A 17,900-nucleotide genomic window follows, 5' to 3' on the forward strand; every position below is an offset into this window, starting at 1 on the left:
ATCCTCATAAAAATATATTTGCTAGTTATTCCAAGAAGTAGGGTTCTAAGAAACCACCAGTTATTGATCAGATATTTAATTTTGTGCTGTGTCACTATCCTATACTTGTTTGTTATGATGGGACTCATGCATGGGACGCACTTCTTCATTTAGTTAATGTTATTGCAACAATAACATTGTGGTATAAAATTAAGTTAGACCTATTTACAATGTGCCATGGTGATATCGAGACCAGAAGATGTTTACTATAATGTTGAATATGTATATGTGTATGTATGTATTCTAGTATTTGTTGTGATTGAATTGTGAATCTTCCCATTGTACCAATGGTAAGTCTTGTGGTTTATTTCCTTAAGGATGCTACCATTAAAGTGTGGGATTTGCGGCAGTCAAGTCCAGCCACTAAGTTCAAAGGTACGGAAGCCATTAATTAGTCACTTGAAATAGATTTTCTGTTATTTATGAAATTTTTAATGCTGTAGGTTATAGTGATATTTATAAACAATTCTTATCTAGTTAAAAGGCCTGTTATTTATAATAAAATGCATGCAATTGTTTGGATTGAACTACTTACAATGTATAAGTAACTTAAAATTCAAATGTTTGTTTCAATTGTACATATCAGGTACCAGTTTACTTTACAGTGGGATGGATAGGTTGTTAGTTATAGAGCATTATATAGATTCCGTTTACTGATATAATTCCCAACATATGGAACTTCACATTTTTAGAAGTAAACACATCTGCTATGATTGACACTTGTAAGCAAAAAGCAAAGAATACTGTAGATGTTAAATGAGGGGATTTTTTCATACACTTGCTTTTTCTAAGGCTTTGAAGTGCTAGTGTAGGGTTTGCTGGTATCCTGTGAGACTTTGAAGTGATTTCCACCCCATATTAGTGGCAAAGTGATGCACATAAGTTGTGTTGTATTGAACTTGCTGCACAAACCCACTAGTGATCACTACTATAAGATTTATATCTTATTAGTCTTGTCCGTTTTGTTTGTTATGTAGTACTATGTACTGTGGAGGCTGGTCACAATGGTGACCCTACACAAAGACACCTACAATGTTTTTGCTATAGATTTGATAACCTCTGGTTAACAGTACATTAGTTAAGCAAGCTGGTCAGCAGTAAATGTATTTTTGGTTTGTGATCTTCACAATGTTTATTTCATTGTGTGTTCTGCCATTAGTTAGTGGGCTTTATTGAGTCGGTACATTATAAATAGTAACTACGTTAGCTTGTAGTATTGTTAAACATAGCCACTATTACTTAACTGTTGTATAGGATATGTACCCAACGTTTTTTTTGTCAGACAGTATATATTCACTTATTTATTACTCATGTATTTTAATTCTGTAGGTTCAAAGTGTAGCAAATTTTCATGTACATCATTGCTCATATCTTAGCATATGCTTATTAACCCTTAAACCCGCAGCTGTTTTATAAAACGCAAGCACTGAAAATGCATAATCCAGTAAACTGGATTGCATGCATGCCTTGTAAAACTAAACTCTATAACACACAAACTGTTAAAGTTATCTAAAAACAACAAACACCATCTTACTCACTGTTAAATTTTGGTTTGAATGGTCCCATACTTCATCGTCTCCATCCAACCCAGAGATACTCGCTTCACTTTGAAAGAGTAAAAGAAGTATTCCTCCTTGTTCCTTCTTCACATAATGATGTACTAAAGGCCGTAACTTGGCCATACTTCGTCATATCGACTTTTGCTTGGTGTCATGTTACTCCTCACGTGATGGCAATTCAGTTGATATATAGATATCATGTGATAACATCACTGTCAGACGAGCACAATAATGATACAAACATGGAAGGACGCAAAATGATTCAGCGCGTCGTAGTGGATGAGTTCCTTGTTTGTATGTTGAAAGGTTATATACAGGCAGATAGCTTACTCTTTGCCAATTAATAAAATCTGTTTTTCGAAGCAATCAGATGACCGCTTCATGAAATATGCTTGTTTGTAACAGCCTATGTAAATTGGCAAAAGTATTGTGCGTTTTCAATTCGTTTTTATCAAATCCAGTTTTCTGGATTATGCGGGTTTAAGGATTAAGTAGATATACATGTTGTGTTTGTGTGTATAATGAAAATGAAATACTATAGCTATACTATACCCATCAGTGGAATGATACAGTCTTCACATGATCCACATTATTTTTAAGAGCAAGCATGAACTTTGTATGTCATCAACCACTTACTCTAACACTATCAAGCACAGTGTCAGCTCACCGCTAAACTTAGTATTTTCACATAACAACTAAAAGTTTCAATCTGCGCTTTAGACTAACATTCTGGGCATTAGTGTAGTGTTGTTGTGTTAGTTTGTAATTTGGACACAATAATGAACTGCTTTTGTACTTGCCTATGTACCACTGTGAACTTTATAAAATGTTTCATTTTTTAGAATGCTCTGAGGTTACCAGAGCACTCTGCTGGAGACCTACCACAGAAAATATTCTGGCATCAGGTTTGTTTATGTGTATGTGTTGTTGTCTACAAGTGAGGACTGCACACTGTACTTGTTTAAATTTTAGATATATTAATATTCATAACTCTGTTATCATCTAAAAATTATTTTACTGTATGAGTCCCTAGTATGGCTACGTGACAGATGTCATTGTTTGATTGTGGTACGTGACTATGTGGGTGATGTGTGTATTATCATGAGATATGATTGATGCTGGCTACCCACAATCCTCATCAATAGCATTAACAACACAGGAATACTTATTGTCCAAAGTGTAACCATTGTGTAATAGAGATTGTCATTAAAGTTGCAACTTATGATTTTTACATAATCTTACTCGTCCAATTAACATATACAAATTTTGCTGTACAAAATTGTCATAAACAGGGTGGTGAATATGTCTGTACTATTATTACGAGAAAAAAAACTTTAGCAATTTTACAAACAATTTAAAATTCACTAACCCCCACCTGAAATTCTCAGTTGAACACCAGCCTGTTATCACACCCAACCCAATTTTATTCTGCTAAAGTTTACATCCTTTCCAATGATGGGTATACTGTAGCTATACAACAAGTTCAGATATATTGTGGATAGGAAGTATGTGTCAGTCGCCTGGTGAAACAGCTGACCTCCACGTATGCATAGCTAAAGCTGTCAGATGGCACCAAACTATTTCCAGTGCTAAAATACACTCTAAGAAAAGAAACATCCAAAAGCTGACATTCGGAGAAGTATTGAAAACCAAGTTGTGTGCATGGAAGAAAGACCCTTTTGCAAAATCTAGTAGTATGTTTTTAAAAGTTTGGGAAGGTTGTATGATTTTTTAAACTGACATGATAATATGTAATAAGTCCAACACATTAGATAACTTTAGCTCTTCTCACACATAAACTTGCTGCAAAGAATAATGGCAGTGTACTGCTTTTTTGATCAATAGAAATTGATTTCTTTGGGTAGCACTTTTACATTTAGTACTATGCTACAAAGAAAAAATACGCTAGTTTTACCCAAGCCTTTTCTCAGAGAAGCCAGGCTCAAATCAGTCAAACCTATTCACCATTTTATTCACCTGCTCATGGAGAGTTAAAATCTTTGTTTCGTTCATGTAGCCCCAATAGTATGCGTGTCACGTACATTTGATTATGATGTGGTAGACGTAAACAAAGTCGTCGTTTCTTTGATACATCATTTCTTTGATAAAACCACCATCATGCGTGTATGCTACAGAGCTAAAAATCATACCTGCATTGACTTACCTATCCATGGTGAACATTTTAAGCCAAATTCCAATGCTGTAGACTAATGCAAACGGAAGTTATGGTGGCAAACGTAAGTGCCTCTAGTTTATTTTCAGTATAGTCACTGTAGATTATCTATTTCCTTGTTCTTCCTACTGTCTAGCGCTGTAATTCCAAAACCACCTTCCACAATAAGCTGAAATTGGTAATCCATTCCTTTGGACTGTAGATAATGCTGAGAAAATAAGAAGAAATTTGGAAGTTGTGTGAGCTAGGCAGGTTTTTGCTGAGACGGTCACATTTACCAATGATGTGCTATGAAGAAGATTACACAGATAATTATCTTGTTAGTGATGAAGTCTGTAATAGTAGTCTTGTGGTCACTGCTTTAAATGATTCAACTGTGAGGTAGTTTCAACTAGACAATTGTAGTGTGAAGGAAAGCATTGGTGTTACTGAATTTTCAGCTATTCACAAAATATAGTTTTAAATTATATTATGAAGTTGGAGAATATAATTTGGTCAGATGGTAATAATTGGATGCCCTGTTTCAACAGATTAAGTACTTAATTCAAAGGAAGTTCAGTATACTGTTTGCATAACACATGCAAATGCGCATAATTTTCTATCGACTGACTGAACTGATAAGCATACGTTTCTAATTGATGGCAAAGAGTATGGGTCAGCTTTTTATGTTAGATATCACTTCAGCTCAACTGGTACATTTTGGCATACCACAGTATATACAATTCATTCATCATGGACTTCTCTTTTGCGTCCCATTTCTTGTCACTGACAGTGCAAGGTGTCTATTCATTGTAGCATGCTGATGGCTTCATATTGCCTATCATAAATTTTTGTACCACACCTCCATCTGTTAAAGTAAGCAGATCGGTTGCAGGCTAGCTTCATGTATCATTCTCTGTGTGTAGGACTATGAAACAGGCAGAACATAGTTGCATGAAAACTAAGTGTAACAGTTCTATTGCTTTAGTATAGGGGTGCGTTTTCTGTACTATTATAGTCCTCATTCTTTCCTCTGATGCCGTGTTATAGACCTTCACTAGTGTTATAAAAATCAATTGTAAAGGAAAAAAGGGAGAAAAAAAATAGGAAATAGTATACCTAGGGATCATTACAATAAAAATGTGTAAACAAGAAGATCATCACCCGAAGTGCAAATTTAATCCCTACCATGTTATTTGTACACAATAGAATAATACGTTGTGGTTAACTTAGCTAGCCATGTTGTATATTTTACATCACTATTTAGTGTATGTCTTACTAGTTATGGATATTACACAAACATGAAACCTTGTACTGTATCAGTATCAGATTTGATGTGTGGTATTGTCACATCATCATGGATGATGATACTTGTTTGAGGACCATTATCTCAGATGAGAAATCCTATCGAGTAGAGTAGTTATTGGCACCAATGAGGTGGTAGCCTTAATGTGACAAACGATGAATGAATTATCGGATTAAGAGAATTATTTCTTGAAGTGATGGAGGGTGAAAACTGGAATGTGCTAAAGATGGGCCAACCCTGACTGGTCTTATAACTTTTCTTCACGCAGGCAGTGAAAAGCATTATTATGCCTAGCAGTGAAGTCTCAATTAGGACAGTATCAGGTTTATCTTTGTTTTACGTGATCAAATGATACTTAAATAATTTGTTTTGCTAGTTTGCAATGCCACTTGGCAGCATTATCACTTTCACCACCATTATCACTTTCACCACCATTATCTCCAATGTGGCAGTAGCATTGTCCTTATACAAATTGTAGTATATTTTGAAGATACAGATTTTATGTACAGCCAAAAGTCCATGGTCCTTATCTCTGTGCTTGCTTGGACAGGTAAATAAGCTGGCAGGGTTAAATTGATGAGTAAGAATACTTGTCACTTTGGTCTCATCAGATTACTTGACAGTTTTTTCTTCTGAGCAAACTACGAAAAGGATAAGAACAGTGTTTTGTTAGCATACGTGCTATGAGAATCTTATTATTGGCAATCAAATAACATATCAGATGAATATAGTAGTAATATATCTAGTTCCTGTCTTTCCTTGTAGGAAGCATGGTTTATGCAGTGATATAGAGTTCTTACAATTGTACCAGTTGCTTTCTGTTCGTGTATAATCTGACTATAAACTTCTGAGGGGTATGTTTAGTTAAGATGTGTAGTAGTTACCTTAACTATACACTAACTCGTAGGAGGAATTGATCCACTGAATACCTTATCTTTACATACGTATTTGGTGGGTGGTGAACAAGGAAACTGTACTGTGTGATATTTGATGAATGAAGTGTGTCTCTGGTAACAGGATACTTTTAATTGAGTTGTCTTTGAAGTAGTTCTGCTTGTGCTCCGCCCTATAATTTGAGTTGGGAATGTTATCTAGTGTCATAGTGCTAACGTTTCAGACCTCACTGGTGCTGCGTGTTTTGTTACGTTTGTCTCTGCTGATTGGCTCTGATGAAACAATCAAGGGTGATCAGTTATGCAACAAAACAGTATCAGACTTCACAATGGTGTTAGTAAGTAAACTCCTCTCATTTTAATATCTGGTGTCAAGACACCGTCTGGATTTATATAGAAGTTAGTTGTTAATGTTTTGGTAATTTTATAGTGATAATATTCCATGTTTCTTGGAAATCAAGGTAGTAATTTGTGACGTATACCTTACTCATCAATTATTTAGTCTGTCATGTGCACGTTAGCATTCCTGTGATGTTTATATATATATCTGCTAGCCTCAAAGTGTTGAGTGTCCTCTTCCACAATAACTGTACAAAATGGACTAAATCTCAACAATAGGATGACTTGTTAATAACACTCCTATGAAGCCATGTATATGCTATATGATGGTTACCGTGGTGATATCCTGGTGGTCATTCATGTTCCAGACAACACTTGGCTGTAAGCCATTGATTGATATCTCATGTACCAGTTATTACTACTTTACTATTTACATGTTTAGGTATAGCCATCTTGTCTCTTTTTACACTGGTCTCTGTTTATATGATGAATGACAAGACATAGCCAAATGTTTCATTGTTTTGTGGTGATGAGAAAGTAGTTGACCTGTAGGCTACTGTATAGACTACTGGTATGCATGTCTGTCTACCTCCAAACAATTACATTGCCGGCTGTACTTGTTGACATTAACAATGAATGACAAATAGTATTAGTTGTATGGTCTTTCCTGTGGGACTGGTACAGATTGATGTGATAATATGGGTGACTAGGTCATCTATTGATAACATGTCAATTTTCAGTATGCAGTAAAAGTTTCGATTCTACTTATAGATATTATACGTAGGTGTTGTGTAATTAGTTTTAGCTACAAATTTAATAACAAATCGACTGCATTGTACACATACTGTAAATACCCATACTGTAGTTGAGATCTGTTGTGTTGTTTAACATGTGGTATCATTAGTGAATGTATTTTAGTAATCTAATAGTATAAGTACAGCTATTTCAGTAATGCCATAAATCTGGCCACACTCGTGAACATAACTTATTATAGTAATCATGTCTTTAATTGAAGGAATGTACAGTTAATTGTTAACTCAATTATCAGTTTAGATACCTACACGTAACTTTTATCGTAGTAACGTGTGAATCATGTTAGAGAAAAATTAAATATATGCATTGCACGAATATTTGGTGCAATATCTGAATACAATAAGTCACAATAGAACCAAATTGTAGGTGCCAGAAGGTATAGTCAGTAAGTGGCTGAGATTGTCTAACTATTCATAAAACACATTATTTCTTATTGCGTTATGCCATGTGTTTACACACAGTGCTACAAATGCTATTGAATCGTATTACATGTTTTATTGTATTTTTTGGTACATTATTTTGTGTATCCTTGCATAGCTGATGAAACTGGTCAAGTGTTTGTAACTGATATACGGTCACCCAGTACAGCCTTGCTAACTTACAAGGAACATACTAGAGTTATACATAGGATGAAATTTAACAATGTAAAGTAAGAGTATGATGTAATGGTGTTACAAAATGTATCATCAATGCTATTAGCCCCAATCTGCTAGCTACTGTGTCCAATGATACTAGAGTGGTAGTGTATGATGTTGAAAAGAATAGTTCACAGTAAGTCAATAAAAATGTGCTTTACGTATGATGATGTTACCTTGTATTGAGTAATGAAAGCCAGTGAAGTAATGCGGCAGTGTTCCCCCTGGATAGTTTACTAATTTCATTACATGCACTAGTGATGGTGTTCAGCCTTTGTGTCCATTTGTAACATTGCTGACATTACAGAACATAGTTGTGTAGTATCACACTACACTGTAACTACAACAGCCATTTTGAATATTCATGAAAGCTATCCCCAACTAAATGGAAATACAGCTGTATTTCAATGGATTGAATTCATGAGCTTTTGACATACTTTGTACTAGGAGCTTATAAGCCGAATATAAGCTCCTCCTGTAATATTGTGTGTCTATGACCAACCGTATATTCTCTGTAACTATGGGTGAAAGATAAAATGCATGATTTAATGTGTTTTTTACTGTTGTTTTTAATGATGTACTTATTTCTAAGGTTTGTACATGTCAGGCGGCCATCTAACCTTCTTTTAGATCATTATCATTCAGACTGGAAGATGTTTTAATATTTTTATTTTCTGCATTGAATATCTGCAGCTTTTCCTTATTTAGACAACTTCACTTAATACAACCCATACAAGTTTTAATCACTGTAATATTAAATAAATTAGATAATGTATTAATGTAGTTGGTGTCAATTAACATTTGACATCCTGGCTTTTACAGCTTGCCAAGTTGGCATAGACCAATATATGTATTTATTGTGCAAACACTGAGTCTTTGGTTTTTCTCTGAACCAGGAAATGTGTATACTTTAAAATTACCATCTGCTACACAACTCTGGTATCCTGAATTTGGGGAAAATGTGTGTGTAGTAAAAAGTGTCTGCACCCATGCAAGCTAGTATGTAGCTAGCTTTTAGTGTATAGTTTAAAACTGTCTGTGAAGGTATAAGGATTTATAACCATATTAAATACTAAGGAAAAATGAACCAGTTTTCAGCTCTAAACTTTACTGTGAGAATTTTCTTTGATAAAATGGGTGTGATGTTTGCTTGAGGCTTCTTCTGACCATCATGTGACAGTATCTGTGGCCTCCTCATTGCATGGTTGGCAAAATCAGAGAATAGTGCTTCAGCCTGAAAGGTGGGTGTGGTGAATTAAATATGCCAGACTTTTTTAATAGTAAAAATGATGAAAGATAAAATGTATGCTTATCTCCAGGTGTGCTTGTTTTCATTCAGAACTCAAAAAGTTGTATTTAAGGTGCTATAGTAACAAATTATTAACATGCTTCCTGGTTTTGTTACATCTTAAGGATGTTTTGGTTTGCTACCCTGTGTATACTGACACTTCTAATGCGAGGTGTCTATTATATTATGCAATGCATCTTTGAATGATAGCAGAGTCAATGTGTCTGTATCCATGCCCAGCCAATGTGTCTGTATCCATGCCCAGCCTACTAATAATGACATTATCTCAATTCTGACAGTTAAGTAATATTTTGTTAATGTCGTTTAACAATAATTGTCAATTGTTGTCAGTAATAGCACAATAAAGTCTGTTTGTTGTGCAATCAATTGTAATGTATGTGCATGCATAGACAAAAATCTGGTGTTAAATTTTTAATTAGAAACCTTGAGTATATTAGGTACCCATACAAGTATTTTTTGTTGCACTTCTAGTCATGTCACATGTAAATGTGACTCCAATAGTATCTGGGTGGAAGAATGTATGGGTGGTTTTAATTGGTCTGGCTATTTATTGTCTTGTAACAAATACGTTGTGTACTAGTAACCAACTTTAAATTGTGTTATCTGGCGCGTACCTAAATTTGTCAATTATAATTTTTAATAGAATATAAGTGGCGCCACTTCCGTCTATGAACAACCTGATGTTTCAAGTAAATAATCGTACGGGTTCATGCAGGTTAATGGACAGGTACAGGTTTAGTGGATCATTTATCCGTTACAAAATGTTGCCGTGGGAATGCACTTACTTACACAAGATTTACCTTAATGGTTGTTTTTTTTTCTTTAACTATTCTTCATGAAAATGTAGAAAGGAATGTAAACCTGTTTAATCTTGTTGAGTTGTTCTTCAGTGCTGCAAGAAAATAATTAAACGGAAGTTTTTAAATTTAGTCTTCTCTGTGTGTGTTTCTAATATGATTTGTCCAGTTATCATATTATCCTAATTTTGGGGTTTTCTGTTGTTGCTGTACTATCTAAAGCAAAAGCACACTTTTTTGTAAATGTGTATAAAGAAGCTCTGTATTCAATGGAAATATTTGTCATACCTGTGGAGCAACTATTTGGAGTCACCTGTTTAATTGGTAATGCACTTTTTTCATACCAGAAGTTACTGTTTAGTGTATATGTTGATGAAGGAGGAACTTTGGAACCCACACTTACCTAGCAGGAATCAAGTCATCACTGCAATGAGTACTTAGGCTGTTGTCCAAAGTGATGCACTGAACTATTGACAAAGCAGAAGATATACGTAGTATGTTAAGGGAAGCAATAACTTTAATAATTAATAACTACCTTTCTAAATCGTACCAAATATTTAAAAACTAATGATGTTTGACGTCCTTCATACAATGTTGTTTCTGAGGTAACAGGTAACAATCAAATACATTTTTGTGTCTGTTATGTAAAACAGATTATCACATTAGTCATGTTACAGTCATGCATGCATGGTAATAGACTATACCAGCCATGACGTTTTGTTGACGTCACAACACAAAATGGTTGTGCTAGTGTGGGAACTTTGTACGGGAAGGTATTGGGGCAAGGTACTATGATAGCATTTATGAATTCAAAAAGGGCAAAGGTGAGGCACATAGACTAACAGTGTATACTGTACACATTTAAGAGTTTCAGTCTGCTTTCCTCATTGGAGTCTGTTTTATATTGTCACAATACATTTACTTTTGTTACCTCCTGGTTATATACATGTGTAAAAATCTACAAACAATATTCATTTATGTTACTTCGTGTCAAAGTCTCTGAAGCCTGTGCACTAACACAGCAATTTTATCAATTATGACATCATATTTTGTCATTGTGGCTATCATCCATTGATGCTAGTGAGGTGAAATGTGCGGGTAGCCATCTCTGGAGGTCTGGCTACACCACTGCATGCAACATGTAATGCTTGGTTGAAGGAAACTGTCAATAGAAAAATTTCTGTTAAATAAAAATATACAGAAATTCCCCATTTAGATAGCAAGTTTAGGCTTGATTGCACCCATGAGTCTATCTTTAGTAGACTCTACATACATTTCTGTTTTAAAAGTGCATAATGTATCTTAACTAGCTAATTATAGGCTATACTGCTGTTCTCTTGCAGCTTATTTCACTAGTCTAATGCTACTGCATGAAGGATATAGAAGCTAAAAACAATATTACTGACCTCCTTATCGGTAGCTTTTCAGTTGCTTTGACTCATCTGTCTTTGTACACAGCTTTTTATACTCTAGCCTGACTCTGAGATATGGGGCTTAATTCAGCCGCTGTTCATCTCTTACTGAATTCATCATGCCGGATGATGAGCCCATCACTTTTAGCCACTCGATAATCACCAAAATAGTCTGTTCTGTTGGACATAACTCATAACTTATTAGTAATTTGGTAGAACGATAGATTCCCAAAGCAATCTCTTGCTCCATTGTTGCTATTCTGAGGAAATTTGGGTGAGCACATGCCTATCCTGATTTTTCACAGTTAGACCAGTGTTGCTTCAGTCCAACAGGTGCCTTTTGGCACATCAAATGCACATTGTGGACTTACCGTTGTAAAATGGTGTATCAGATGATGATCTCCTTTGTTTCAGCACATTATATTGTATTGTAGTGACCATTGTAGCCAGAGGATGTTTAAATGCTGTTAACCCTTAAACCCGCATAATCCATAATATGCGTGCCTTGCACAAAGCGTTTTAACTTTTGAAGTGTCTGTTCTATGGTTACATAATTTACATCATTCTACTCGTGATGTAACGAAGATTAAAATGATATCTAGGGTTTTACCCTAACGCTAAACAGTGAGGCCAAAACTAGGCTAAGCTGTGTAAGTAACTTTTCAGTAAGGAAACACGCAAACCCTTTACATACCTTTATAGAATGATCCGTAACTTGATGGTGGTTGCTTCTATCACCTTGCAAATCGAATGGAACAGACAGTTCCATTTGATTCGCCATTAAGGTTTCCACCAGGCCATATACGACAACCCACAATCAAAATTAAACATGTGGCAAGAATTTTGAAACACGGAGATGTGACTTGCTGTTGTTCATCACTTTTAACAAGCAAGCTGCTGTAGTTACGATGTTCATTTAACCTTCTCTAAGTAGCCCAGTGAACAGACTTTTAATCTATGTGCTGTAGTTGACTATAAGAATTAAGTTACCTTACCTAGTGTTGCCATGCGTGTCCATATTGTGTAAACACGTATTCCCAAAAGTTCTTTGTGGGTTGAAGGGTTGAACCAAATTACAAAAAAAGACCTGTTTGTTGAAGAAAGGTAAAAACATGGAATCGTTGTTCTGTTTACTATTTACGCCGACTGTGGTTTATTGGTTCTCACATGCTTTTACAAATCAAAGTACACTGCCTTGAACCTTACATAAAGCACAATCTGTTTGTGACCAGCTTAGCAAAATCCTGCCTTGTCTGCAAAATTCTATTTTGATTGAAACACACTAGGTGAAAAAAACATGCTTTATAAAAAATTCCATGCATTTTAAATTGTGTCAGTATGTACCAAAGCATGGTTCAAATCAATAACACTTATACAATATTGCAAAAATGTCTATTTATAAAGAGTAAGAATATTTTAAACATTTGTTTACAGTGTGGTAAAATAGAGTTATTATCATCATTTCTTGTATACACAGAGGAATATAGGAAACTTAGTAGATTCACCTGCTCATGCTGGACACACTTAGTTGAGTCCTGTCTTCATACCCCATGAGATTTATTGATTAATTAAGTACGTGTAATTTAGTTGCTGTAAAGATTAACTTTCTTGTTCCAACTGCAATTGCTTTACTCCAAGACTATTTGCCAACATAATTGACTGAAACTTTGGTAAAAAGCAATTCAAAGAATGTTGGGCTTTTACTCGCCAGTCATATTTATTTCTTAGTTTTGTATCCAACTATTGAGACTTCGTGAAATGCCAAATAAGACCATACAATTATGATCAATATATTTGGGTAATGCTTAAGGCTCATCATCTGTTCATTCCTATAGCTTTTAAATTCTTCACCTTCCCTTATGCCCCATTCACACTGTCCTGAGTTACTTTCAACTCGGGTTATCAAAGTCTTGTTCACACTACTGCTCAACAAGCAGGTTATGGATTGCACGCACCGAGCTATAACAAGCACACAATAATTAATAAGCTTTTGATTATTTAGGCACTTAATAAAAATGCACTGGAATTGTAGCGGGGAGGTGTAGAACCAGCTGAAATAACTCGTACAATGTAATAGCCACCATGTTTATACTATTGGGTACTTCTTTCACCAAGAATATCAATGCATCGTCAGAGCATAACTGTTGAATAGTCTACCGAAAGTACGGTATGTCGTAATCATGTTGTAGAGCAGTTTTAATATACTCACTGTGTGGCCAACATAAGCAAATATTATTGTCAGCCCAAGTTGGCCAGCCTGAATGCATTCACACTGTATTCTATCCTGGACCAGCCCATGCCAACCCACCTCTCCTTTCATGCTGTGCTGGGCCTAGTTCAGGATGGTTCAATTGATTCATACTACAATTTATTTTTTTAGCCGTGTCGTGCTGTATCCAGGTCAGAAGGTGTTATACATGCTAGTAATAATTACAATCCAGGTGCCTAGTTAGTTTAGATGTGGCACAACAACTTGTTATCCTTGCTATTTCTCTACTGAGATGGTATTATTTAACTAGCCCATGGCATTTCCATCTATCCCACATTAAGATCCACTGCTTTGGACACACTGAGATTGAGACTGAGAGTGCTTGATGCACAATTTATAAGCAATAGAGCAAATAAATCTTTAAACTACAACAGAGAATAATTGTTGTGTTAGGAGACAAGGCGCTTGTAGAATTTGGTAGCTAAATTATATACCACCAATTGTGGAGAATACAGAGGAGTGACGCTCCATGCTCCACCTTGAATACACATAGTACAGCACTTCTCATACACATGTACATATATTTGGGACTGCAAACATGGCCATCAAAGAAGGTGTGATTCCATGAACACTTAATGCCTTAACCATACACCATATAGTGTAGCAATGGTGCATTATTTCACCTGATGAAGACTACAATTGAGGATCCATTTTGACATGCAAGTTAGCCACATCGGCTATAGGTCCAGAAACGGGATCTCGATGCCGTTCACCACACCAGCATACCCATTTGCTGAACAGGGAGTCATATGTCTGTGAGGACTTCGACCTCCAGGAAGCCATGAATATAATTATGGGCAAGCATGAATGGGTTGGTGAAAAGGCAACACCAACCACACAATATTTAGCAAAAAGGTCTAAAGCTGTTGTATTAAATGAACAAGCAAATACAACAAGAGGTTTATTAGTGGCCTATAGAGGTTTAAACTGTTACACATGCCCATGTGCTGACGATGATTAAAACAGGAAATTGTCATGTTGTGTGGCTGGTGTGTGACTACTGTGTTATGTTCCTTGATTTCATCATCTCGTTCTCTTTAACTGTAACAAGTAAAAGGAAAATTTTTTAAGTTGGTTAGGGATCAAAGAAAAAAATTGTGAAACAAGGAAATAGCTAAAAAGTGGTTGGTTGCAGATATATTAAACTCCTATAATTTAGTCTATAACCATTACTGAATTAGGGAGGATTAAATGTCTATCTGCACTTATAGGCAACCTCCCTTGTATCACCACTTTTTAACGATTCCCTTGTTTTACTGCCTTTTTTTTCTTTAATCCCTAATCCAACATAAAATTCCTACTATTTGTTTGTTTACTTTTTTATAACATAATTATTACTACTGAACCCATGCATACCGCATTATAGCACCAAGCATGCCATAAAATTGATATTGCATCTTAACACGTATCCCAACAATCAATTATGTACTGAAAAGTAAGGTGGCCTTCATTTTCAGCCATGCTCCGCCCATTACACAGTGTTACAAACAAAGAACAGCGCGAGAAGCATCTTAAGTCGCTACAGAAAATATGGGTGATAAGCATAGAGGGAAGCTATGTCACAAACCGTTGTCAGCAAAAGAACTGGGACACAAAGGAGGACAAAGGAAAGTTACTGAGGTGTGTATTGTATGTCCTGCGGTTGGAAAAAAGGCACGTCTCAGGATAAAGTGACATTGAACAGTGAAGAAATCAAGCCCATAGCCTCCTTATCCATTGTTGAGTAATGCTTGGTTGGGAGGCATCAGTCAGTTGGTAGAAAATAAAAAATAAAGCACAAAATTTCACAGAAATTTGTTGGAAGGGTTTGGGTTGGTCTGAAAAGATTTTTGGGCTTGGTTATATCTACTGCCAAGCTATTATGAAGGAAAAATTGAAAGGCTAAAAAGCCCAAACCTCAGTAATCCCCAATGTACGTTACTACCGTACTGTATGATAACCAACCTAGCAAGTATAGTGGAACCTCTGTAATGATAGCTGAACAGAATGAAATCATGTTCCAAGTCTTGCAGGAGCTTTCCAACTCAGCAGAGTTACTAAAATTGAACAGAAAGTGTCGCAAGTGATCTTCAAATAGAACAAACATAAAATTTTGGTCCCAATGTAGCCACACATTGAAAGAGAAAAACATCTATAAAAGTGGGTCTGGTTTCAAAGTAGGTTTCACTGTATTTGCTTTTGTCGTACTGTCTTTCTGTTGTCTTACCGTAACCTCCTTGCAAATCCCTAGTGGGATACAGGGATATAGAGTTACTATAATAAATCAACCCTTGATGATGCAGAGAGATGCAGAGGAAGCCCTGGTTCCCAGGTGTGTGGCTTCTCAGGTACTTTTCTAGACAGCAAGCTGTTTCTGACTACCTGCTTCTGACTGACCACCTGCTTCACAGGCATTTTGTAACCTCCCAAATAAATTCAAAAGTCTTAGTGTCTTTGATCAGATGAAACAGTTCTCTGTGATATGGTTGGCTGGATTTTTCATACTGTTGATTATGGTAACTAGGTGCTTGTGAGGTTACTAATGCTAGCAAATATGTTATAAGAATAATTTAATAATCAATAAATAGAGCATTTCCCTAATTCTCTTTTTGTGAAATAAAAGATTATTCATGTTTTGTATGGGTTACATATTTGAGTAATTGAGAAAACTGGTCAATTGGTTGACAACAGGCCCGGCAAAAGCTACTGAGATTTTCGCAACATGAATTTGTATAAAACTCAATAGTTTTTAAAAATGCATACAGAATCAAATTGCTCAAGGAAATAACAGTGGAAAAATAGCTCCTTCCCCAAGACTTCAGTGGTTTCCATGTAGTATGTTTTACTGTGTTGAATACAGGTGAGCATTGATCCTGTAATGGCCTGCATTGTTTCCTGTCAACTTCAAAGTAGTGTTTGAAAATTGGCTGTTCTATCTTATCTGATACTGAGAGCAAGTAAATTGCCCTGCTCCAGAATGGCAATTATTATTACAAGTTCAATAGGTACACAGCCTAGTAGCTGTGTTAATGGTGATAATATAATTGGTTTGCTAACAGTGAATAGTTAGTTGTGGTCAATTGTGGTCAGTTATGGTCAACAGCTGCCCATTGTAAACAAGCCAATTATCAGCCAAGTTATCACCATTAACACAGTGGTTGTAAATCATGTCACCTCTGTATATGCAGAAGTCAACAATGTCTGAATGCATCCTATTATTGTCATTACTAGTGCCATAACAGGAACTAATATCAAAAAGAAAAGTGGAGTTGATATAACTGACACAAACAGCATCATTGCTATCCCAATTAGACCAATAAATCTTAATTTAAGAAAAATCTCTGTACTAAAGACAATCATAAAATCATGCTATGGTTACAGACCACATTCTTGTTAAACTTTAATGGTTGCGATAATTAATTTAAAAGTTCAAGTTTTGTACCATACCAATTAGTTGCCATACTAGTGTACATATTCTAAAGCTTCAGTGATAATCAACTTCCAGCTGTTACACAACACCACTAAATCACAAACACTAAGACTAGTGGCTCTTTGCTCATGCTTTCCCAAGTGTAAATACACTTGTCTGTTAATTTGTGTATGCGTGGGCAGTAATCGTAGTGGTGGTCCTGTTTGTTATGATCCCACTAAGTTACAGTGATACAACTTTAGCCTACTTGCAGTGGGATAGTAAAACCTTTAGCTGTCAATATATTAAACGAAGAGGAAGTTCCGGATCTCAGCATTTGTAGCTCCTAGTACATGCCTTATACTGTACGTTACTAGAGGATCAATGGGTCTAAGCATTGAACAGCTTTAGTGTTCAGATTCTACCTCCCTGCATTTATAGGCTTCGGTATTCTTATCCCTATAGTTGATAGCAGGTACGATACAAAGATTTTGACAATTCTTTAATGTTTAATTCAAGTCATGTTTAGCTCAAGGCTTATCTCACGGAAGAAACATGATAGTTTATGTGTACTTTAAACTTCCCAATTTGGTTTCGGGCTGTAATACTATTGAGGCCTAACTGATTTATCAACAAAGTGTTACATTGTGTATGAATTGTGCGGTTAAAACATTATCTACACAGTTTTGACACATTTATATGTCTGTACTTTCATCTGTGCATCTTTGTCTGCTATGTGCCATTTAATCTACTGCACACAGTACACACTTACTTGTACAGGCACACACTTTGATAATTGCTCTTGAAACCTGATTAGAGCCAATCGTCTAAATAGAATCCATATGTGTTATTCTGTACGTAATGTATTGGTTAAGTGGAGGTTGCATACACATGACTACGAACTGAATAAGTACAAACTGTGTAGTCAGTCAACGGGCTATAAGGGTATCTTGTATCCCTAGGTGGTATGTTGTGTGGGAGTATGTGTG

The 17,900-nt window shown here is 35.7% G+C and overlaps 1 protein-coding gene across 1 annotated transcript in view; it reads left to right on the forward strand.

The window, feature by feature from the left end:
• LOC136261297 (methylosome protein WDR77-like) overlaps nucleotides 1-17,900 on the forward strand; it is a 41,187-nt gene that overhangs the window by 19,646 nt on the left and 3,641 nt on the right. Inside the window, exons 5-8 of the mRNA XM_066055277.1 lie at nucleotides 357-414; nucleotides 2,441-2,503; nucleotides 7,639-7,750; nucleotides 7,801-7,872. Coding sequence (XP_065911349.1) covers nucleotides 357-414; nucleotides 2,441-2,503; nucleotides 7,639-7,750; nucleotides 7,801-7,872 — 305 coding nt within the window. The remainder of the gene's footprint in view (nucleotides 1-356; nucleotides 415-2,440; nucleotides 2,504-7,638; nucleotides 7,751-7,800; nucleotides 7,873-17,900) is intronic.

The sequence above is a fragment of the Dysidea avara genome, chromosome 7 (assembly GCF_963678975.1).
Source record: "Dysidea avara chromosome 7, odDysAvar1.4, whole genome shotgun sequence".
NCBI lineage: Eukaryota > Metazoa > Porifera > Demospongiae > Dictyoceratida > Dysideidae > Dysidea > Dysidea avara.